We start from the raw sequence: 25,300 nt of genomic DNA, 5'->3' as shown, positions 1-25,300 counted from the left end.
GCACATTCCAAAACAACCACCAATGAGACACATTGATGTTCTACCATGGCAGGGGTGGAGTCACCATTGTGCGGTTCAAAAAACCCAGGCGGCCACATTCAGGGGCCATCCCTCGCGCCCCAGCCACGCCCACTGAGTCTGACATCAGATGCGGGGGTGAGGTTTTGCTCACCAACGGAGACGTATGCCCAGTTTCCAAAAAAATTCTAGCCAGCACCGAGTGCGTAGCACAGCCGGGAACACGTTGCCCTGCCTTTAAAGCTGTGCAGGGGGGATGGCTAGAGGGGCTGCTGGTGACAGGTTGAACTGGGGCCACCACTGGCTTCCCTATGCTGTACCATGGGCTATATACTGCCTACAGGCTGCTACTTTCCAGTCTGTAGCCTCGGGGCTGATGTTATTAATAGGTTGGGACACTCCAGGGTCGGTGGTGCTGAGAAGTTGGGTCCAGCCACTACCCCACCAACCTCTCTGTTCTTAGCCGCCGCCCCCTTTTCTGGTCAATAGACAGAGAGATGAAAAACAAATACCTGAGGGGAAGAAGGGTGAAGAGAGGCAGGTAAAGGAGGGACCAAAAAAAAAAAAGCAATGGGATTGGGTAGTGCGGAACCCTCAACTTTTTCATGTGGTTCCTCTACTCGGTTCAGAAATCTTAAAGCATGTCAGGGTTTTGAGTGTGAGCTGTGATCACCGTCAACCAGGCCATCTTGGGTTTTTTTTAAACTACTACTACTACAGATATTTATATACCGATTTTCAACCAAAGTTCACAAAGCAGTTTACTATAAAAATAAACAACACATAAATAAGATGGTCTCCTGTCCAAAAAGGACTCAGCAATGGCCACTGCAGGGTTGCTGTGCTGGGGTTGGACAGGGCCATTTGCTCCCCCCCCCAACCCTTCCGCTAAATAAAAAAGCATCACAACTTTTAAAAGGTGTCTCTTTGCTCAATAGCGAAGAGCACAATCACTGAAAAGGTGTTGAGTTTATAATGCATCTTCCAAACCCACGACTTAGCAAAAGTAGGTATGTCTGGGTAATGTTAGTCTCCCTCCACACCATTTCCATAGGGGCAATAAAAGTTTTCCAAGACTGTGCAGAATGGGTGTTGTCTTTTCCATGCACTTTCCATGCAGCTGCTGGTTTAAGGCACACACTACAGGGAATACCTGGTTGCCTTTGGTGACCAAGACCACCTTCTTTTTTACCCTAGTTAGTGCCCTCTGCCAAACAGCATGCACTCTCACTCTCTCGCTCTCACTCTCAATTGACTCTTAAAGTGCCTGTAAGCAAATCAGTACTTCCACTCCTGCAGCCTGTTCTTTTTCTGCTATGTCACCCTAACCCCTTGGGCAGACACCTGCAAGTTTTCTGCTAAGTCACCCTAATCATCAGTTCAGACACCTGCAAGTTTCTCTGCAGGTCACTGTAATTCCTGCAAAACTGAAATAATTTCTTTGCCTATTGCCTCACCGGTTGCATGCCCATGCATGCAGGGGTGTCGCTATAATGGAGTGAAAGGGTTGAAAGAACCCAGGCCCCCAGCTCCTGTGGGCCCCCTAGCTCCACCCGATTTTCTTCATTCTCTCCCTCACTTTGAAGGGCTGCCAGAGAGAGGGGTGAACACAGGCCCCCTCTCCCCTAGCTACGACCCTGCATGCATGGATTGCATCATGCCTGCAAGCTCCTGTGTGATTTCAAAGTTTGGGTTCACTCCATGAATGAACGCTAGTCGCTGTGCTCTATCCTTGATAGCACTGCTCTCACCCACTGCAACAGAGTCATATTCAAAGTGTGAGCAACCTTCTTTCAGCTGCCCACTGAGGCTCCTGGATATCTCTGCCTCACAGTGTTGGATAGTCATTCTGGACAAGCGTCTCTCCTGCAGCACTCTTTTCTTTTCTGGAAACAGTACCTCAGCAGCTCTCATTCAATACAGTTTTGCATATTCAGCATCTCTAAATGGCCAACCTAGATGTGCTGTCAACTGGGCAATCTTGAAGCTTCCTCTTGCCATGCTTCATTCATAGCCATAGCTCTTGGGAATATGTTCTGTTGAACTCGACATTTCCTTTTCAGTTGCTGCACTCTGGCACATCTCTCAGTGGCACCTAAAGAGCCACAGGTTTTCTGAGGTCTGCTGTCAGAATGCCTCTGGCTATTGAATCCTTTGGGTACTGCAACCTGTTCTTGACACACCAGGCATAGGTATTTGCCACTGTATTCCAAGAACAGGTATTCTTCTGGCCACTTGTGTTGAAATGGCCTGTGGTCCTGCTCTATCTTCCTCCTCTTTGGTTTTGGAACTGCTGCCATTGCAGAGGCAATTTCAGCCCTTGTATTGCACCTATCAACCAAACACTACAATTAAAATAGGGACAGGGATCCAGACACAGCTCTCTCACTTCCCTGCTGCCATTCATCATCATCTCTAGCTCCAAAGGAGATCTTAAGTCATGAAGAACAACAACAACAACTCTTAACTCACTGGCCAGCACTGACTTGTCCCTGACAAGACTGAAAAGTCCGTGACTTTTCTCTCAGCCTAACCCGCCTCACAGGCTTGTTGTGAGGATAAATAAGGTAAGCATATACACTGCCCCTTGGAGGAAGAGCGGGATATCAATTTAGAAGTCTAAGAAAAGACATGTCAAATCACATGTCATGAACACTGATGCTGAGTTTCATTCTTAATCATATGAATGTTTCATTGCTCTCCTTTTCACAAATGTTCGGTCTGTGTAAGAATCCATCTGGCCATTTGTCTTTCAAACGACAAATTTCCACCATGGTTCTATTTCCCCGGTACACCACTGCAATGAGGATTGTATTCCGACATCAAAATAGAAGAAGAACCGCCCTGCTGGGTCAGGCCCAAGGAGGCCCATCGAGTCCAGCATCCTGTTTCACACAGTAGCCCACCAGATGCCCCTGAGAAGCCCACAGGCCAGAGCGGAATATCTGTTCTGTGGATACAATGGCCAGTTGTATTCAGGCCAGGGCTACTTGTGCAACAGAATTTCATATAACCTGCACTGCCAGGCTTCATTTTTGTATGGGATGTGGACTCTTTTCTTGTGGTGTTTTTTGAGAAGCGGTTCAGGTGTGTGCATGTGAATATGAGAGAGAGTGAGAAAGAGACGGGGGGAGGGAGGGGGGAGCGCTTAGTGGCCTGTAGAGGTGTGTCTCTCCATCATGCCTTAATACATCGATAGTGTACCCTTTAGGCACCACAATCCTCTTTGTTTTTCATACAAGATGAATTGCTAAAGATTTCGGCCACAATCCTACAAAGCTATGTGTGGGAAATTAGTTGTTTCTGCAGCTCAACACAGCTTTGAATTTCCTCCCACCTCCCCACAGCAACAACCCCCCACCCTCCGCAAAGCCTCTTTGGAGCAGCAGCAAACAGAAGAGTCCACTTATTTTGCTTGGGCTAACTCTCTGCCTCCCCACATCCAGCAATCCTCTTGCTTGCCTGAACACCATAGAAAAAACCAGTCCACTGGTCTTGCTGCTTGTCTCCCACCCCACAACTCCTCCCAACTACCCACAATACAAATATGACACATATTTATATACTGCTTTTCAACAAAAGTTCCCCAAGCGGTTGACATAGATAGAGAAATCAATAAGATGGCCCACAATAAAACACCACCCCTTTTGGGAGCAGCAGCAAACAGAAGCATCCACTTCAGTTGCTTTAGCTGCCCCCCTTTCCCAACTCCATTGCCTTCCCACTTCCCCAAATCCAGCGAACCTCCCTCACAGCAGCAGAAAACATAAAGAGACAAGTCCGCTGTCCAGACGATCACTGAAAATCGAGATGGGCTCCTCTAGCCCGGTTTTCAGTGATCGTCAGAATAGCTTCAAAGGAGTGCGCATGTCGTCATCTTTCTCATGGAGTTAGTGCTAAACCATGACATTCCTCTTGGGAAGCTGTGGCTCAGAAACGGACAGATATGTCAGCTGCTGTGACCACATCCATCCCTCAAACATACCCATGAAGTGCCGTTTGAGAATGGAAGCCTTCACCTGGGCCGGGGCTGCCCCTCGCTGAAGGTCTTGGAGCAGAGACTGGATCGTCAGCTGTGCTGGGGATTCTCTAGCTCTGGATTCCCAGCGTCATGCAGCAGATTGGCCCAGGTGGCCCAGGTGGCCCACAAGGCCCCCTCCAACTCCCCCATTCCCCACTCACTCCAGACAGAATTTCTGCTTCTCCTTTGGTTCTGAAGAGCTGAAGGCTGGTCTCCTGGTCTTCTGTGTGCATGATTGGTCTCTGTGTATTAGGATACCTCTTCCTTTAGTTAGGATGCTTTCTGAATTTGTGGCTCCAGGTCAACGTCAGTGCTGAACTGCTGTTTTTTCAAAATGTACCTTCTCGATTATTCTTTCTACAGAGGAATTTAGTTGTTTCTCCCAGGGAACCAGTCAAGGCACAGAGCAGAAATCCTGTTTTTTCTCTGCTACTTCAGTTTGCCAGAAATAGATCCATATTTTTAAAAACCAGTTATCTTGCTGACTTCCAAGAATGAGAGGAGAGCTGGTCTTGTGATAACAAGCATGACTGGTTCCCAGAGCTAACCAGGGTCCGCCCTGGTTATATATGCATAGGAGACTAGATGTGTGAGCACTGTAAGATACTCCCCGTAGTGGCTGGAGCCAGTCTGGGAAGAGCAGAAGGTTCCAAGTTCCTTCCCTGGCTTCTCCAAGATAGGACAAGATTTATTTATTTTTCATAGGACAAGATTTTTTTAATTGAACCAACAAACTACCAAAGCATACAGTACGTTGCCAAAGCACAATGATATACAAAGTGGTTGTTTGTACATGATATATCTACCAAGATTGACACACAATGATTTGGAAACCCACAAGGTTATGAAGTATATGCAGGTAGTACTGTAACTCGGGGGTGGGGGATTTCAAGGCACATCAGGTAACTGGGGGGGGGTTACATCCGACGTCCATTTCCACAATTTGTCCCATTGCTGTTTAGAAGAGATACTCTTGTCTTTTTGCACATAACCATACAAACTGTTCCAGAAGAGATTTACTGTCTCATCTGCGTGAACCTCTTGGTTGCGCCTTCCCTCTCTATTCCTATGCAGGAGCATTGCATCAATGACATACAGGTTTACTAACCTGATGACGAGGAGGGGAACATTCCAATTCCCTAGTATGAGTGTTGGAAAGTTAAAGGACTTTGCGCTGTCTCATGCCTCAGACAGTGGAGGACAGACTAGTAAGTCAGAGGGCTAGAAGGTCAAAGACATTTGGTCATCACTTCCCGCTGCTCTGATGCTATCCCTTTGAAATGTAGATGACTAATCTCAGGGACTTCCTTCCTTCTTCTATTCTCTCTCTTGCTACCTGGCTCTTTACCTTGCAACATGGCAAGTCTCTTGCCCTGCACCATATGTGCAGAGAAGATGGTGAATCCATCTGCATCCACTTAAATAGATGGATTAGAGATCCTAAATCCTCACTTTCCTATCTAGAATGGAGTTCCTTAATAAATGCCTTTTATATTGATTGGAAACTAGCAATTGGCTCCAAGTTACTTTACTCTTAGCACACAGGCATGCCTCACTAAATCCGCTGTGTTTGTGCCTCTGTGCACTCTACTATATTGAAAAGAGATTCTCTCACCACAGAGAATTTCCAACAATGAGGGCACCCGTTGTGTCCCGTTTCCTTGAAGGTTTCTTTCTGGGACCTCGAAAAGAGGTTCTGTGGCTCAAACCCGGTGTTAGTTCTTCCCAAGTCTGTTTTTCCAAATCAGGCCACTCTAACAGCTTGCTTACTCCCTGCCACACTCTTTTGGCTGCCACACACTCTTTGAAGAAATGTGAGTGGGTTTCCCTGAAAGTTTTACTTAGCTCACTAGCTTTCTGTTTGCAAGTAATTTGAGGACACTCTTGCCGCTCCTCTGGGAGCCATGGCTTGACCGCATTAAGTGGTAGTACTTGATGGTATAAGCACCACCTTGTTTCCCATCAATGGAAAGGGACTTTTTTCTCCTTGAAGAGAGCGATAGGGTGATCGGGTTGCAACAAGTACTGTGAAGTGCGGTGTTTGTAGCATTTACCTTCTAAATCAGGTTTTAAGAAACCCACTTCTAGAATCTCTCCATAAATTGTTTTCCTCAGCTGCTTAACTGAAGAGGATCCTTTAAATAGATCCGGTTCAACCTTCCATTTTTTAAGTGTGAATAACAAATCTCTCAAGTAGTCTGGGTGTTCTCTTTTTCATACTTGTGTGATATTACCATGGAAAGATCCTTTCCCCCCACCATGCTATGCCCCATGCTGACTTGCGCCAACGCAGAGCGAAAAGCGAGACCCAGGTTTTTTGCAGGAGGTTGGACATATCATGGACATTCACGAAAATCCAGTTTCCAAAATTGTAGGACATGAATTCAGTTACAAAATAGGGTTGCAGGGCAGGTAGGGCTAGGCCTCCCGGCTCAACCTCCTTAAATGCTAGCGCACGGGCCAAAGGGAAGGACGCTGTGTGCCATACTAGACGGAAGATCTGGCTTTTTCAACTCTCTGAAGGAGATCGAGCAGGGGAGGATAGACTACCGCCAGGTTATGCACCAGGGGTATCAGGTACGTCCGGATGTAAACCGCTTTCTGGTACATGGCAAGGCTCCATTTTTTCCACATGGTGATTTTAAGCATTACTTTTTTCTTCCCAATCTGTCCAATTCCCCCAACGCCGACTTTTCCCTTAATCCCATATTCAATCCCCAAAATGTTTACTGTATCTGCCCACTTCAGTTTGGACTCTGGGGCCCCTTTGTCTTTACATTCAGAGATGGGTAGGCACGAGAGTTGCTGACGTCCGGGCTCCATTTTAACAAATACACTTTTGTCAGCATTTGATTCTGAGCCCGAGATCTTGCCATGTTCCCAGAAGAGGTCCAGTATTACGGAGATTTCATTTTCATTCGATAACAGTAATGTAAGATCATCGGCATGAGCTACAAATTTTACCCTAAACTCAGAGTACGGTTCTGAGTGGACAGGTGGTTCGGCTATCCCCTCACTCTCCCTCCTCCTCCCTCCCGGGAAGATCTGGCAGGGCGGAGGGATAGATAGGGCTGAGAGAGATTCCTGCCTGCAACCTTGGAGAAGCCACTGCCAGGCTGTGTAGACAATACTGAGCTTGATGGACCTATGCTCTGACTAGATGGCAGCTTCCTATGTTCCTAAGAATCATGGTCAGTGAGGTAATCTCTTTCATTGAACCAACTTCTGTTGGTGAGAGCATACCCAAGCTTTTCAGCTTTTCAGAATTTTTCATGTGGACATGGTTTTCTCCGTGCTTTCCTTTGAGCTTAACATTGAGCCTTGACTTGACGGTCCCTTCGATTTCAATGAGACTGAAGGGCAACTAACCTGCTTTGGAATGGAGCAGTAGTACATTGTTCAGTGTGAAAGCCTGTCAAGTGCCCATTGCTTTATGCTGGCTGGTCAGCATTTCAGACTCGTGTAGGGATGATGATACACACTGGCCACATTCACATGTAAGAAAAAACCAACGGTTGTCGAACACGTGGTTAATTTTTCTGATTCTGAATCACCTCGTAGACGTACACCCCACCTTGTTTCGGCTGGCTCCGGTTTCGGGGCAGGGTGCCCCCTCTCTCCTCCTGTGCCAAAGCACCCCTGCTGGATGGAACAAAGGTGTGGAACTGCCAGCAGCGTTGCCAGGGATGCCACGCTGCTGGACTGGGAAGAGGAGGGGGCGAGGACCTACCCATACTGGTGCTGGGTGTGGAACATGCGCTAGAAGTAGGTGTGCCAGCACCCTCCCCCTGGTTATTGAGCCTCCTCTGCTTTGCTTCACTAACCCACTCAACCAGGGCTGATGGCATTGCCCTTCACAGTTGGGTCAACACAGGCAGGCCAAAGTATGGTCTCCTGCGTCACTCAGTTGGTTGCATAGCTTCTCCACCCACCCAGTCCTCAGCCAACCTGCCAGGGCTTTGGCGTCCCTAATGGTCAGGGAGGTCTGGAGTTCTCTCATCACCTTCTCCAGGAGAAGTGTGGTGGGCAGAGCCTGGCTAAAAGGCATTGCCTCAGTACACTCTTTGTGGCAAACAGGGAGGGCTCGAGTGCCAAGACTGGCCCAGACATGAGCTACCACTCCAAGTTGGAGAGGACACACACACACACACACACACACACACACACACACCACGATACTTTGCCAAGTTGTGGATGGCCATCTGTTGCTTTAGCAGGTGCTGGAGCAAGAGAAGGGTGGCGACCCACCAGTTCTCAACATCCCCATGGATGAGGTGTCGAGGGAGGTCAAGCTCACGCTGCTGCTCACAGAGCATGCGCCTGCCCTTCTCACTCCATTGGAAATGGGTTGCAATCTTGCAGCACTTCTCCACAAGCGCAGCCGTGGAAGCAGAAGGACCCCTTCAGGGGCTCCAGGAGGAGACCATGATCAATGATATAAAAAACTGCTGAGACTCAAGAGATGCAAAAGGATCAACAGAGCCTATGGATTCCTAGTTAGAGACTCCTATGGATTCCTAATCCAACAGGCCGACCAGGGGCGGAGCCACCATCATGCGAACGGGTTCAGAGAACCCAGGCCACCAATGGAAAGGACTGCTGAATTACGCAAGAGGGGGGGGCGTGGCTCAGGTTCTGGAAGAGCCCCTATCAAACTCCCCCCGCCCATGCCCGGGCCCTGACCAAGCACTCCAATGTTCTTTTCAGGCAGCGCTTGCTGCCTGAAAGCACCTATTTCCCTGTCTCTCCCTCCAGCAAGGGAGAGAAAGGGAAATAGATGCTTTTAGGCAGCAAGCGCTGCCTGAAATGACAGGGGAGAAAGGCAGGTTGCTCACCTGTAACTGTAGTTCTTTGAGTGGTCTTCTGTGCATTCACACATGGGATTGGAAACTGCACAGATCCACGGTCCGGAAACTTCTAAAGCTTTACCTTATAAGGAAAAAAGAGTGGGAAAACCAGCTCCCCCTGTCTGACAGCTTGCCCGATTCCCTCAGTCCTGAGACCTCCGCAGCTCCAAACCTAAGCACATACAAGAACACGTTGCAGCAGGGAGGATGGGTGGCTTGTGTGGTCTTTGAGAAGACCACTTGAAGAACTACAGTTACAGGTGAGCAACCTGCCTTTCTTCTTCATGGGCTCTGTGCACCACACATGGGATAATAGCAAGCTATCGTACCTGGATGGAGGGTGCAGCCCAAACCCAGGAGAGAAATAACGCAACAAAGGAAATCAAAGAAGCAAACTTTATTTCTCAATGGAAGCAGAACGCAGAACAGAGGCATCAAACATTGCCTGAGACCTGGAGTGAAAGTCCAAAGCATCATGTCGGATGAAGGTAGTTGGACGTGACCATGTAGTGGCCTTATAAATGTCAGACATAGAGACAAGGTTATAGAAAAGCGATGAGGTAGCCATTGCCCGCATGGAGTGTGCCCTAAAACAGACAGGCAGGGGTTCTGAAGCCCATTGATACGCCAAGGAGATAGCCTCCTTGACCCAAGCGGCAATCCTTTGCGATGAGACTGGTCGTCCCTTTGATGGGTCTGCATATGAAATGAACAAAAACTTAGATTTGCAGAAGGTTTGCGTTCTGTCTTTAAAGAAGGCAAGAGCCCTCCTAACGTCCAGTGAGTGATATGCACGCTCCTCATCTGAGGTAGGTGTAGGGGGAAAGGTAGGCAAAGAAATATCTTGCAACATGCGAAACTCAGAAGCCACCTTGGGCAAAAAAAACATCAGGCTCTAATACAACTCTATCTTTATGGAACACCAAATAAGGGGCATCAGAGCGCAATGCTTTAATTTCACTCACTCGTTTAGCTGAGGTAATTGCAACGAGAAACACTCTTTTTAAGGACAACAGTTTAAAGTTACATGTAGCCATGAGTTCGAAAGGAGCCTTCATTCACTGCTTCAGAACCAGTAGAAAATTCCAAGGTGGGACAGATTTAGGGGCAGGCGGAAACAAATGGAGCATCCCCTTCAAAAACCTGTTCACCAATTTGTGAGAGAACAAACCAGACACAGAATGCCTGTCGGCTATAGCCGCTAAGTGAACCCTTAAGGAAGAAACAGACAATCCTTTGTCTTTCAGAGACAGCAAATCATCAAAAATGAATGACAAAGGAGCTTCAGTCGCAGAACCACCCTTGTCAGCCATAGACTTAGAGAAGCAAGTCCATTTGGCTGAGTAAGATTTCAAGGTGGAAGGCTTCCTTGCCGCCATCAGCACTGCCTGCACCGGCTCACTGAAGGAGGTTGCGCCTCTATCCACCAGGCAGTCGGATGCAGAGACTCCACGTCCAGCTGGAGACAACAGCTGCCTTCCCCCATCAGAGGGTATGGTAACGATGGAAGATGCTGGTACGTCCTGTGTGACAACTGAAGAAGTGTGGTGAACCAGAGTTGCCTGGGCCACCATGGTGCAATTAGGATACATATGGCCTCGACCTGGACAATTTTCGGTAGGACTCTTGGTATCAAGGCGAATGGAGGAAACATGTCCAGGAGTTGGTTGCCCCAGTGCAGGAGGAAGGCGTCCTCTTCCAACTCCGGATCCCTTCCCACCCTGCTGCAGAATTGCACACACTGAGAATTCTGGGCTGACGCAAATACATCTCAACGCAGAGCTCTCCACTTGTGGAAGATCTTGCACAGCATGCCCGGATCCAGGCACCATTTGTGAGAAAGGATGTTTCACGACTCAGTGCATCCACCAAAGTGTTGACATTCCCTTGGATGTGTACTGCCAAAGGCCAAATTCCCCACTCCAGGCACCACATCCAGAGTCGCATTGCCAGACTGAGCAGAGAAAGAGATGCTGTCCCTCCCTGTCTGTTCAGGTAAGATCCGGCCATAGTGTTGTCTGTGAGGAGTACAGCAGATCCTTCTATCCAATGACAGAAAGCCTTGAGCACCAAGAAGATCACCCTGAGCTTGAGATAACTGATGTGATGACATCGTTCTGCCTTTGTCCAAGTCCCAGCGACCACTAGGTCTTTGAAATGCGCTCCCCATCCCGTACTGGGGATGGCATCTGTGGTGATCATAAGGGTGGGCCTTCGCATGTGGAATAGAGTCCCTTGAGTGAGGTTGGACGTGCATGTCTATCAGGAGACTGCCCCCTGCGAGGCGCTGCAAGGAGCCACTGTTGAGAGTGTCTTTGCGGGCGAAACCTGCGCAGAAACCAGGCCTGTAAAGTCCTTAGGCGAAGAAAGGCCTGGGGCAGTGCCACAGGGGATGATGCCATCAGCCCAAGCAAGTGTTGGATAAACCTGGCCTGGTGTCTAGGATAGCATATTCTTCTGGTTTGAACAGCAGTTATCTCTCACCCTGCAAAACCAAACAGAAAACAAAACATGAAGTCTCTGGCATATCAAATGGCTCTTCAATCATTCCCACTCTCTCCTTTCTGATGCTCATACATTTACCAAACTCCTCCTCTTCGTCAAATTCTTCCAACACAAGGTCATCTGAAGAGAAGAGAAGAGACTTGATTTTCTTATTTGAATTGACTTGGATCAGAGGTAAGGAGGGACTCGTGCATATTGAATCAACGAAGGAGGGTCTAGAGGGATGCAGTTCCGCCCTCCCCACTTCCCTGGAAATAGCCCAAGTTACCTTGGATGCTGCTCTTGGATGCTACCGGGAAAGCATCCTTCAGTGTTTTCAGCTGCAGAGATAGAGATGCATTTTATTTATTCAATATGTGGACTTCTTTTTCCATGTCTATGAGTATCAAAAAGATGATCCAGTTGGGTGCAAAGCTGAGGATTACCAAAGATGGAGCGTGGCTCTTTGGGGCACTGGGCAGCCAGAAGAGACCCAGGGGGAACCCAGCTCTCTGCTGTTCCTCCTGCCACTGCTGCTGTCCCAAGGGGCATTGGGTGAGCCCCAGTGGAAACAGCCCTTCTGCAGCAGGTGTGCTGCCAGGCAGCCCCAGGGTGACCAGAGACCAATAGGAGGTCTTCTTCTGAAGCTGGCACCTGGCAGGGGTCCCAGAGGATTCTGAAGAAGAGCCAAGCCATGTCCACAGAGGGGGACTTACATGAAAAGCTGGCAGGCTGGCCGCATGTTGCAGGAGACAGCTGCAGGCTTCCTGGGCCAGAGCCTGTAGCTGGGGATCCTTTGCAGTGCTGTACCTTTGGAGCTCCTGTGGGTTGAAAGAGCAGCTCAGTCATTGCACTGGCCTCAATCATCCCTGGCCATGCGACTGAGAGCTAAGCCCGGAAGGAATTGGCCCCATTACAGGATACCCATTGACTGACTGCCCAAACAAGTTTCAGAGGGATCTATTCCTGTACAAACATCCCCCCCAATTCAGTTCAGTCAAGGATGAAGACAGAAGCCCCATTCACACCTGATCTTCAACATTTGGACGACGAGTGGACAGTGCACAGGTGCAGAAGTGTACACAGGGACAGCTATACAGACAGGCTGTGGAAGGCAGGCACTGCTAGACTCTTCCCATCTGGACCATGCCATATTGGGGCCTCTACCCTGGTTCACTTTTTAAAGGAATGCAACTACAGTCATGCAGACAAAATCACGTCCAAGTGTTCAGACACCTGTACACACGTACTGCCTAATGTCCAAATAGGGCACATTACACATTAAATTGCACATTACACATTCAATTGCACTTACCGTCAAGATGCTGGTCAAGTTGTGGACCGAGGGGGCCTCCTCCAGAAACCCCCTAATCATTCTCTGAAGAGATTGAAAGGTCTCATTCTAGGGGGGAAAGAGAAGATCAGGCATCAGTATGAGAGACAACACATCTTAAGAACACAATACTGAAAAAGCACTCATGCTTATGGCAGTATGGTGTTTGATTCCAGTTGGGCCGAGAAACAACCAGGCTATTTGGAAATAGGAAAGGCTACTCACAATGATCCCGGAAGATCAGAAATGTAAGGAAGAACCTCTGCAGGCAGTCAAACCATTGCAAGGGCCCCAGGAGTAGAAGCAGCAGGAGTCTGTGCCGCAGGAGGAAAAAGCTCAAGGAGAACTTACATGTGTCCCTGGCTCCAGGTAGTTGGCCCCAGACACCGCCACGTGCAGCACTGCTGACCGCAGCTCCTCGGGCAACGGCGGCTTGATTTTGCTGGAAGGGGGGAGGGGGGAATATAAGATTTCATCGTGTGAGCAGGGCTGGTGATTCAGCCAAGGGAAGCTCATGGAGAGAAGAGGAACAGGGCAACAAAGCCAGTGTCAAGACGGTTGGTCTGTGACGGTTTCTCCTCTTTTTTCAAAAATGACCAATCCAGGCCTGGGGAGGCCCTGATGCCGATAAGGCTAGAGGACTTAACAAGATGTTACAAACCCCCTTAGAATTCATTGTCATCTTTTTTCAAAAGGGCAGATCCAGTTACAGATCTTGTCTAGTTTGCCACTGCCCTTTCCTGACACAAACCCCTCCGATTTAAGCCCTGGTGACTATGAGTCTACCTCAGCTCCGTGACGGTGTCCAGGGTTTTCCTGAAGAAGGAGCCAGGGTCAGGATGCGCGGTAATATCCTCCATTATCTCCTGGGAGAAGGTAAAGAGCAGAGGAGAGTTGATCACTACCCACATGGACTTCATTGGGATAGCTCCAACAACAACAACAACAACAACAACATTTTCACACTGTCTTTCAACAAAGGTTTCCAAAGTTGCTTACATAGAGAAATAATCAATAGAACAACAAACAAACAAACAATCAAGATGATGCCCCAAACACACAGTCTTGGCAGTCAGGTTTGGACTGAGCCTGCGCTTGGTCATTCTCTTCCATTCTCTGCTGCATCTCACTCACCAAAATGAATTCGACAATCTTCAGCTTGCTGAACTGCAATGTATCCGACTCTGCGCCATTGACTTGCACCGCAATGGAATTAAGAAAGGATGTCCACCAGAGAATGAGCTGAAAATCAGAAGCATTGAGCTGTTAGTGATGGAAGGACTTCTCTGTGGCTTCCTGGAAATAGACCAGACAGCCTTACTTTGTGGGTTGCTCTCAATCCCTTTCTGGGGACCCCACCCCCTCCATGGATTATTCTGCTGCTTCTCAGGGAGATTGCAGAACTGGGAAAAGGATCAGAGCAGAGGGTGGGTGCTCCCAGAGGGGCAAATGCCTCTCACAGAAACGACCTGGGCTATGTGGAGAAAGGCCCTCTACTCAATGATACCCTACCTTAGCTCTTTCCTTTTTTTGCCATGTGGTGCTCAAGGCTGGAAGGGAAGAAGAAATTCAGCCCACACATTTAAAACGAAGGCCCACAAATCTGCCAGTTTGCTAAGCACTAGCTGTCCCACCCTCCCAAAAGAGCCACCCGCAGTCCCAACCATTCCCCAGGAGCCTAGGGCACCTCCTCACCAATTGTGACTCCTGACGATGTTTGGAAGCCCTCTTCTGCAGTTGGAGGAGAAGCCAGAGTTGGAGGAGGAGCCGAAGTTGGCTCAACACGGTTCCTCCTCTTGAAGAACCTCCGTCTGGGGGGCTTCCCCTTGGAGTCACGTGTGGGGGAGGTCTGAAAGAGCTGCCTGCAGCACTGGCAGACCCTTCGCAGCCTAGAAGAGAGCAGGGAGAAGGTGAGAAAGAGACCCTTAGGCAGACATTTGGAGGAGAGGGGGCCAATGGGACAGGGAAGGATTGCAGAACAGAAGGAGGGCAGTAATACAGGTAGCCCAATAGGCTTCCAGGTATTGCACCGTCTTCTTTCTGGCTGAGGAATTACGTAGAGACAGCTGCCAAAATGCATTGGTGCAGAGACCTTTGGAACACTGTGTGCTGTTCTGCTCAACCCAACGCACCAAGCTTATGTTAGCGCTTGGAAAGGTATAGGAAAGGACCATGAAAGAGCTCAGGGGTGCAGCTCCTTCCCGGAAGGGAAGAGGTGGAGGCAACTGGGACCTTTTCATTTAGAAAGAAGAAAAGAAGCGGGGGCATGACAGAGGTTCACCCTCTCTTCACATCGTGCATCATGTTTGGGATGGGTTGGGGGACTATGCTGCCACAAGATGAAGTGAAGGCCAGTGCCCTAGCCAGGAGTCACTTTTCACTTGCAACTCACACAGTTGGGCCGGCTGCATTGGCGCTGCTAGGGACACCCTGCTGCTGGACTAGGAAGTGGAGATGACACTGCTGCTGGGTGTGGACTGCACACTAGAAGTAGGCACTCCCCCAAAAGGCTGAGCAGTCCTAGGCCTCCAAAGGCGTGTGACAGACCCAACATGAAGAGTAGCACACTTCAGTAACAAGGATTTATGATTAGCTAAAAAGGAAAAGGTGTGTAATAAGAACAAGTGTCTTTTCATAAGACAGTCTGTAAGAGAGAGTTTTCATTCAGCATACTGATAACACCCTGCACCAAATCTCTGGAGGATCTCTCCCAGCGGTTTCATGTAGGTGTTAAAGTACTTTGGAGACAATATGGAGCCCTGAGGAACACCATAGGAAAGTTCAGATTGGAAAGAGCAACGGTCTCCAAGGGACCCCGTGTGGAATCTGCAAAGCAGTGCCTCCCACCCCCAAAGCCACCACTGCAAAGCAGTGCCTCCCACCCCCAGCCCCCTCCGACACTCCATCACCAAAGATGATGATTTCAGTATGATAGCCGATATGCGTAAAGATGTGCTTTTTTGATTGGACTGTGTAACTGAACAGGCCAGGCTTGCCGCCTCTTGCAAACTCAAGAAGTGTTCTCCCATATGGCCTGAAAGACTAGAACATAGGCAAATCCATGTGATCAATGAGCTTGGGGGAAATGGACTTATGAAGGGCTTTAAAGTGGAGTCATGCAGAGAAGCTGCCACAAGGTGTCAGTGTTGCATACTTAATCAAGGGGTGAGACCCAGCTTTTCTGCATGCCAGACACAGACAGAGTCACAGCGTCCTTTGGAGCGAATACATTCTGATGTCATAGGAACATAGGAAGCTGCCATATACGGAGTCAGACCATAGGTCTATCTAGCTCAGTATTGTCTACACAGACTGGTAGTGACTTCTGCAAGGTTGCAGGCAGGAATCTCTCTCAGCCCTATCTTGGAGAAGCCAGGGAGGGGACTTGGAACCTTCTGCTCTTCCCAGAGCGGCTCCATCCCCTAAGGGGAAGGGCTTACAGTGCTATTCTCCCATTCATATGCAACCAGGGCGGACCCCAACCTTGCAGAAGCCGCTGCCAGTCTGTGCAGACAATACTGAGCTAGATGGACCTATGGTCTGACTCAGTCTATGGCAGCTTCCTATGTGTTCCTAAGTCCTTGCAAAGCAGATTGCCAGCTAAAGCAATAGACAAGACACCATTGGGCTTGGGCACAAAGCCTCTCTAAACCATGTCAAAATGTTGGGATCAAAGGCTTCTGCATAGGTCCCAAAGGCCAAGAGAACCAAACTCAATCACAAATGCGAACTGGGAGTGTTGGCTGGATATGCGCCTGGCCAAAAGGGATAGAGAATCCTTGATCCTACAAGTGGAGAGGTCAGGATCTACAAGGTGGTGTCATTTGATGAGAGACAAGGGCCAACTAGAGGTGATGTACCAGAACTTGTGCCAGAGATCCAGGTGAAAGAGGAACCACGTGGGTGGAGTCTCATGATGCAAGAGCCAGACCGTGAATCCAAAGAATCTGTGCCACAAGCAGAAGGAGGTTCAGAAGGGGATACAGATTCAGAAGGGGCTGCACAGCCGGAGCCCCAACTGAGGCACTGCCAGAGCCCCAACAAAGGGGCTCCACCCAAAAGGTTCTCACTCGGGACCAAAGGAGGAGAGCTACAAGAACCCACCACATGGCCAGAGAAAGAAAAGATGCCAGCTGACAAAAGGTGAGGAAATGCAGCATTCGAAGAAATTGACACCCTGCAGAAAAATGAGACTTGAAGACTTGTGTCAATCCCCGCAGGAAGAAAGACTGCGGGATGCAAGTGGGTCTTGAAAGTCAAGCAGGATGCAGAAGGGGAGGCAGAGCGCTACAAGGCGAGGCAAGTAGCCAAGGGATACTCCCAGAACTATGCTGAGGACTACAATGAGACCTTTGCACCACTTGTGACAGACACTTCAATTAGGACACTGCTCAGCGTGGCAGCGGCCAGAAAGATGCAAGTTGAACACATGGATGTAAAGACTGCCTTCCCTCATGGGGAAATCGAGGAAGACATCTACATGCAACAGCCACCAGGCTATGAGCTACCTAGAAAGAAGGGGCTTGGTGCAAACTAGAAAGGAGCATCTATGGCTTCCAAACAAGCAGCCAGAGCGTGGAATGAGAAACGAAATCAACTGCTCCTTTAGGAAAGGTTCTCGTAAGGAAAAGCTGACCCCTGCCTATATTCAAGAAAAGCTTTGCCATATATGGGCAAAACTTAAGTACCCCCAAATATACCTAGGATACCAATAGGGCTGGCTCATTATTAGAGAATAGCAACTCAGGCTTGTATTGTGCCAGCTCAGATGCAGCTCTTTGATTAGAACATTGAAGTCCACTCCCCTCTTCCACAATCAAGCGTGATTTCAGTGCATGACAAGCAACACCAAACAGCTTGGGATGTCCCATGTGCAGCCTGGCTTGCTCTGTACAGGCCTCTGCTACGGGGGAAACTTGTCTCAGGCTAGTTAGATGGTCATGAACATGTTCCAAAGCACAGCTTGGGGCACTCCCTTCTTCTTTGTCTGCTCCGCTCCTTCCTTCCTTCCTTCCTTCCTTCCCTCCCCATGAAGGAAGTACAAGTTGCAGGCTTTTAATCTAAGTTTGTAACTTCTTTAGAACAATCTGTTTTAGAACAGTTTCTTTTTAAAAAACACTTTAAAAAACACTTAAAAACACTTTCTCCAGGCCTCTACTCTGAGCTCATCCAACTGGATTACTCTGCTAAATGAGGGAGGTGGATTCAAATTCCCCTCTACAATTGGGACATCCGCCAAGCACGTCACAATAGGCGTGTTCACAGCTGGTGCCCTTCCTGATCGCGCAGGCAGGTGGGCGGGGGACTCTAGTCAGACCTGGCCAGGAAGAGAGGGAGCAAGGCAAAGCTGTTATGGAATCCTACTTACTTTGCAAAGAAGTCTTTCCTCATCTTCTCCCCCATTTCCCTCCCTGTCTAACTATTCCCCCCTGACTACCTATCCCTCCTTTTACTAAAAGCTGACTGTCCCTCCCTCCCCCGCTAGACCCCTCCCAAAACCACAACAAACAAACAAACAAACAAACAAACAACAAAATAACAAATACTAACACTAACACTGAATAAATAAATAAATTAATAAATAAATGAATGGATGAATAAATAGATGGATAAATAGATGGATAAATAGATGGATAGATAGATAGATAGATAGATAGATAGATAGATAGATAGACAGACAGACAGACAGACAGACAGACAGACAGACAGACAGATAGATAGATAGATAGATAGATAGATAGATAGATTTGACAGAAACAGAAACGGACTCTCTACACTCTCTTTCCTCGCTATCTCTCCAACTCCTCTCCACCTCGCCTCCTCCCTCCTCGCCTAACTCACCCACAAAGAGCAGCTGAGCCCTGGAGGTGTCATGAAAGAGGATGTGTCATCAGCCTCAACAATGGCCATTGGTCCTCTTGCCTCTAGAGGATGTGTCATAAGCCTCAGCAATGGCCATTGGTCCTCTTGCTTTCAGGACTTGGAGGCATCTCCTGCCAACTGGGCAAAGAGGACCCTTTTAAAAGTGGGGATTCTCTTCACTGAGCAGGGGAGGGGAGCACCTGGCTCTTTCCACCCCCTGCAGAGTAACCCCCCAGTGATGGTTGCTGGTGTCTATCTTATATTTCTTTTTAGATGGTGCGCCCTTTGGGGACAGGGAATCCATCTTCCTTCCTTTCTTATTACTCTATGTAAACTGCTTTGGAAACTTGTGTCAAAAAGAGGTGAAGAAGAAGAAGAAGAAGAAGAAGAAGAAGAAGAAGAAGAAGAAGAAGAAGAAGAAGAAGAAGAAGAAGAAGAAGAAGAAGAAGTTCTTTCAAACCTCACCCTTCATGTTCTCATGTCGGTTTATCTGAGAAATCAGAGGGCTCTCTTGACCACCATGTTTAAAGCAAGACCATCACAGGTCCCTCATAGCAGACACCCACACCACCATCCACTGCCCTTCATCCAAACAGCTACCTTTGTGGCTGAGCTCTGCTCTTGTTTCTGCAAGACACAAGGACTCCTTCCTTCAGTGCCATCTTGACACCCATTCACACCTGCGCGGACACACATCTCTTTGCTTTCTCCCCCCTCCCCCACACTGGCTCTGTCCTCTGCTCTTTCCAGAGTGTGGCAATGCTATCATGTGCCCACCAGGAGGCAGCACAGAGCAGGTCGGGCTACCAATTTTACTTTAATAAAATAAAATAAAATCAATCAATAAAAATCTGGAGTTCTACAAACCTTTTTTAAAAGCGTGTTTACTGTTTTGGTGGGAAGGAATTCATCAATGAATAAATGTTTCAAGTGTAAGGCAGACATCCAACACATTGAGTGAAGCTATAGTTCTTTTGTTTAGAAGCATGATTTATATCCTGTTTTTTCAACAAAAAATTCTCAAGCAGGGGCGTGGCTACAATTGAGCAATGGGGGATAAATGTCCCTGAACGCCAGGGGGAGAGGGACCAGCTGGCTTTGGTGACAGCTTGTCCTTTGCTTTCCTGCTCATGCCTCTCTGAAGAAGAGGGGGTAGGGGCCAATCTTCACTTTTTAGCTAGGGCCCACTTCAATCTGCCATGCCCCTGTTCACAGGACAGCTTGATTTTGCATCTCATTCTCAAACGAATGATTGCACGACTATTGCTGTCATCATGAAATCATCATCTTTGGTGATAAGAGTGTCTGAGGGGGTTGGGGGTGGGAGGCACTGCTTTGCCACTTTCATATGGAGAAGACATAACCTCCCTAATTTGCCTGCCTGGAGATGGTGATGGGCTGGACGAGGGATAAGAAATTGAGACTGAATTCAGATAAGACGGAGGCTCTTGTTGTGCCTCTTTGGAAATCGGGGGGTGATTTTGATCTGCCAGTCCGGGATGGGGTCACACCTTGCCAGAAGGAACAGGTGCGCAGTCTGGGAGTGCTTCTGGATCGAATCTTCTCCTTGGTGTCCCAGGATGAGGCGGTGGCCAGAGGTGATTTCTATCAGCTTCGGCTGATACGCCAGCTGCATCCATTGCTTGAGATCAATGGCCTCAGAATGGTGGTCCATATGCTGCTACATATCTCTCGGTGCTTACATTTGCTGGTAACCTCCAGATTTGACTACTGCAATGCACTCTATGTGGAGCTACCTTTGTATGTAGTCCAGATACTGCAGTCGGTACGAGTTGCCAGGTGGGTCTCTGGGTCCTCTCGGAGTGACCATATGATTCCAGCATTGATAGAACTACACTGGCTACTTATAAGTTCCAGGGCAAAATACAAGGTGCTGGCTATCACCTATAAAGCTCTGAACAGGTTAGTCTCTAAGAGAACATCTTCTTCGCCATGAGCCCCACTGCCCACTCAAGTCATTGGGAGAGGTTCCGCTGCAGTTGCCACTGGCTCGTCTGGTGGCGACTAGGAATGTGCATGGAACCAGTTATCCCGGTACTCCTCAGGCTCGAGCGAGCTGGGCCAGCTCAGCCGTACACTTGTCAAGGGGAATCCAACTAGGATGCCTCTTTAAGAGTACCGGGAATTCCCTGTCCTCAAAAGGGGGAGTGGGCAAAAGGCTTGGAAGGTGGATTTAGATTAGGGATACAAGAAAGGCCCTTGTGGTTGACTGCTGCACTATTCCGTCAGTAGCTTCCTCCCTCCTTCACTTCCACTGAGTCTCCTCCTCTCCAAGCATGGGAAGGAGAGCCCTGCTGTTGCCCAAACAAGAGAGTCCAGAGGGAAGCCAGGCAGCTGCTGGGAGCTCCTGTGTGATTTCAAAGTTTGGGTTCACTCCATGAATGAACGCTAGTCGCTGTGCTCTATCCTTGATAGCACTGCTCTCACCCACTGCAACAGAGTCATATTCAAAGTGTGAGCAACCTTCTTTGAGCTGCCCACTGAGGCTCCTGGATATCTCTGCCTCACAGTGTTGGATAGTCATTCTGGACAAGCGTCTCTCCTGCAGCACTCTTTTCTTTTCTGGAAACAGTACCTCAGCAGCTCTCATTCAATACAGTTTTGCATATTCAGCATCTCTAAATGGCCAACCTAGATGTGCTGTCAACTGGGCAATCTTGAAGCTTCCTCTTGCCATGCTTCATTCATAGCCATAGCTCTTGGGAATATGTTCTGTTGAGCTCAACATTTCCTTTTCAGTTGCTGCACTCTGGCACATCTCTCAGTGGCACCTAAAGAGCCACAGGTTTTCTGAGGTCTGCTGTCAGAACGCCTCTGGCTATTGAATCCTTTGGGTACTGCAACCTGTTCTTGACACACCAGGCATAGGTATTTGCCACTGTATTCCAAGAACAGGTATTCTTCTGGCCACTTGTGTTGAAATGGCCTGTGGTCCTGCTCTATCTTCCTCCTCTTTGGTTTTGGAACTGCTGCCATTGCAGAGGCAATTTCAGCCCTTGTATTGCACCTATCAACCAAACACTACAATTAAAATAGGGACAGGGATCCAGACACAGCTCTCTCACTTCCCTGCTGCCATTCATCATCATCTCTAGCTCCAAAGGAGATCTTAAGTCATGAAGAACAACAACAACAACTCTTAACTCACTGGCCAGCACTGACTTGTCCCTGACAAGACTGAAAAGTCCGTGACTTTTCTCTCAGCCTAACCCGCCTCACAGGCTTGTTGTGAGGATAAATAAGGTAAGCATATACACTGCCACTTGGAGGAAGAGCGGGATATCAATTTAGAAGTCTAAGAAAAGACATGTCAAATCACATGTCATGAACACTGATGCTGAGTTTCATTCTTAATCATATGAACGTTTCATTGCTCTCCTTTTCACAAATGTTCGGTCTGTGTAAGAATCCATCTGGCCATTTGTCTTTCAAACGACAAATTTCCACCATGGTTCTATTTCCCCGGTACACCACTGCAATGAGGATTGTATTCCGACATCAAAATAGAAGAAGAACCGCCCTGCTGGGTCAGGCCCAAGGAGGCCCATCGAGTCCAGCATCCTGTTTCACACAGTAGCCCACCAGATGCCCCTGAGAAGCCCACAGGCCAGAGCGGAATATCTGTTCTGTGGATACAATGGCCAGTTGTATTCAGGCCAGGGCTACTTGTGCAACAGAATTTCATATAACCTGCACTGCCAGGCTTCATTTTTGTATGGGATGTGGACTCTTTTTTAGTGGTTTTTTTTGAGAAGCGGTTCAGGTGTGTGCATGTGAATATGAGAGAGAGTGAGAAAGAGACGGGGGGAGGGAGGGGGGAGCGCTTAGTGGCCTGTAGAGGTGTGTCTCTCCATCATGCCTTAATACATCGATAGTGTACCCTTTAGGCACCACAATCCTCTTTGTTTTTCATACAAGATGAATTGCTAAAGATTTCGGCCACAATCCTACAAAGCTATGTGTGGGAAATTAGTTGTTTCTGCAGCTCAACACAGCTTTGAATTTCCTCCCACCTCCCCACAGCAACAACCCCCCACCCTCCGCAAAGCCTCTTTGGAGCAGCAGCAAACAGAAGAGTCCACTTATTTTGCTTGGGCTAACTCTCTGCCTCCCCACATCCAGCAATCCTCTTGCTTGCCTGAACACCATAGAAAAAACCAGTCCACTGGTCTTGCTGCTTGTCTCCCACCCCACAACTCCTCCCAAATCCCCACAATACGAATATGACACATATTTATATACTGCTTTTCAACAAAAGTTCCCCAAGCGGTTGACATAGATAGAGAAATCAATAAGATGGCCCACAATAAAACACCACCCCTTTTGGGAGCAGTAGCAAACAGAAGCATCCACTTCAGTTGCTTTAGCTGCCCCCCTTTCCCAACTCCATTGCCTTCCCACTTCCCCAAATCCAGCGAACCTCCCTCACAGCAGCAGAAAACATAAAGAGACAAGTCCGCTGTCCAGACGATCACTGAAAATCGAGATGGGCTCCTCTAGCCCGGTTTTCAGTGATCGTCAGAATAGCTTCAAAGGAGTGCGCATGTCGTCATATTTCTCATGGAGTTAGTGCTAAACCATGACATTCCTCTTGGGAAGCTGTGGCTCAGAAACGGACAGATATGTAAGCTGCTGTGACCACATACATCCCTCAAACATACCCATGAAGTGCCTTTGAGAATGGAAGCCTTCACCTGGGCCGGGGCTGCCCCTCGCTGAAGGTCTTGGAGCAGAGACTGGATCGTCAGCTGTGCTGGGGATTCTCTAGCTCTGGATTCCCAGCGTCATGCAGCAGATTGGCCCAGGTGGCCCAGGTGGCCCACAAGGCCCCCTCCAACTCCCCCATTCCCCACTCACTCCAGACAGAATCTCTGCTTCTCCTTGGGTTCTGAAGAGCTGAAGGCAGGTCGCCGGCTCTTCTGTGTGCATGATAGGTCTCTGTGTATCAGGATACCTCTTCCTTTAGTTAGGATGCTTTCTGAATTTGTGGCTCCAGGTCAACGTCAGTGCTGAACTGCTGTTTTTTCAAAATGTACCTTCTCGATTATTCTTTCTACAGAGGAATTTAGTTGTTTCTCCCAGGGAACCAGTCAAGGCACAGAGCAGAAATCCTGTTTTTTCTCTGCTACTTCAGTTTGCCAGAAATAGATCCATATTTTTAAAAACCAATGATCTTGCTGACTTCCAAGAATGAGAGGAGAGCTGGTCTTGTGATAACAAGCATGACTGGTTCCCAGAGCTAACCAGGGTCCGCCCTGGTTATATATGCATAGGAGACTAGATGTGTGAGCACTGTAAGATACTCCCCGTAGTGGCTGGAGCCACTCTGGGAAGAGCAGAAGGTTCCAAGTTCCTTCCCTGGCTTCTCCAAGATAGGACAAGATTTATTTATTTTTCATAGGACAAGATTTTTTTAATTGAACCAACAAACTACCAAAGCATACAGTACGTTGCCAAAGCACAATGATATACAAAGTGGTTGTTTGTACATGATATATCTACCAAGATTGACACACAATGATTTGGAAACCCACAAGGTTATGAAGTATATGCAGGTAGTACTGTAACTCGGGGGTGGGGGATTTCAAGGCACATCAGGTAACTGGGGGGGTTACATCCGACGTCCATTTCCACAATTTGTCCCATTGCTGTTTAGAAGAGATACTCTTGTCTTTTTGCACATAACCATACAAACTGTTCCAGAAGAGATTTACTGTCTCATCTGCGTGAACCTCTTGGTTGCGCCTTCCCTCTCTATTCCTATGCAGGAGCATTGCATCAATGACATACAGGTTTACTAACCTGATGACGAGGAGGGGAACATTCCAATTCCCTAGTATGAGTGTTGGAAAGTTAAAGGACTTTGCACTGTCTCATGCCTCAGACAGCGGAGGACAGACTAGTAAGTCAGAGGGCTAGAAGGTCAAAGACATTTGGTCATCACTTCCCGCTGCTCTGATGCTATCCCTTTGAAATGTAGATGACTAATCTCAGGGACTTCCTTCCTTCTTCTCTTCTCTCTCTTGCTACCTGGCTCTTTACCTTGCAACATGGCAAGTCTCTTGCCCTGCACCATATGTGCAGAGAAGATGGTGAATCCATCTGCATCCACTTAGATAGATGGATTAGAGATCCTAAATCCTCACTTTCCTATCTAGAATGGAGTTCCTTAATAAATGCCTTTTATATTGATTGGAAACTAGCAATTGGCTCCAAGTTACTTTACTCTTAGCACACAGGCATGCCTCACTAAATCCGCTGTGTTTGTGCCTCTGTGCACTCTACTATATTGAAAAGAGATTCTCTCACCACAGAGAATTTCCAACAATGAGGGCACCCGTTGTGTCCCGTTTCCTTGAAGGTTTCTTTCTGGGACCTCGAAAAGAGGTTCTGTGGCTCAAACCCGGTGTTAGTTCTTCCCAAGTCTGTTTTTCCAAATCAGGCCACTCTAACAGCTCGCTTACTCCCTGCCACACTCTTTTGGCTGCCACACACTCTTTGAAGAAATGTGAGTAGGTTTCCCTGAAAGTTTTACCTAGCTTACTAGCTTTCTGTTTGCAAGTAATTTGAGGGCACTCTTGCTGCTCCTCTGGGAGCCATGGCTTGACCGCATTAAGTGGTAGTACTTGATGGTATAAGCTGACGAGAGTTGCTGACGTCCGGGGTCCATTTTAACAAATACACTTTTGTCAGCATTTGATTCTGAGCCCGAGA

The 25,300-nt window shown here is 48.2% G+C and overlaps 2 protein-coding genes across 3 annotated transcripts in view; both read right to left on the bottom strand.

The window, feature by feature from the left end:
- Window positions 1–25,300, bottom strand: part of LOC128345446 (dynamin-2-like) — a 283,195-nt gene that overhangs the window by 44,545 nt on the left and 213,350 nt on the right. The gene's annotated exons all lie outside the window — the stretch shown is intronic.
- On the bottom strand, window positions 10,536–14,608 carry LOC128345447 (uncharacterized). Its single transcript, XM_053297382.1, has 7 exons — window positions 14,399–14,608; window positions 14,216–14,253; window positions 13,838–13,945; window positions 13,490–13,569; window positions 13,055–13,145; window positions 12,686–12,772; window positions 10,536–12,191 (listed from the first exon to the last, which is right to left on the bottom strand). The coding sequence occupies exons 4-7, from the start codon at window positions 13,561–13,563 to the stop codon at window positions 11,733–11,735; spliced, it is 711 nt and encodes a 236-aa protein (XP_053153357.1). The 5' UTR covers window positions 13,564–13,569; window positions 13,838–13,945; window positions 14,216–14,253; window positions 14,399–14,608; the 3' UTR covers window positions 10,536–11,732.

Source organism: Hemicordylus capensis, chromosome 2 (genome assembly GCF_027244095.1).
Source record: "Hemicordylus capensis ecotype Gifberg chromosome 2, rHemCap1.1.pri, whole genome shotgun sequence".
NCBI lineage: Eukaryota > Metazoa > Chordata > Lepidosauria > Squamata > Cordylidae > Hemicordylus > Hemicordylus capensis.
Note: the sequence above shows the minus strand (reverse complement) of the source record. Positions and strands in the feature narration are given on the sequence as shown.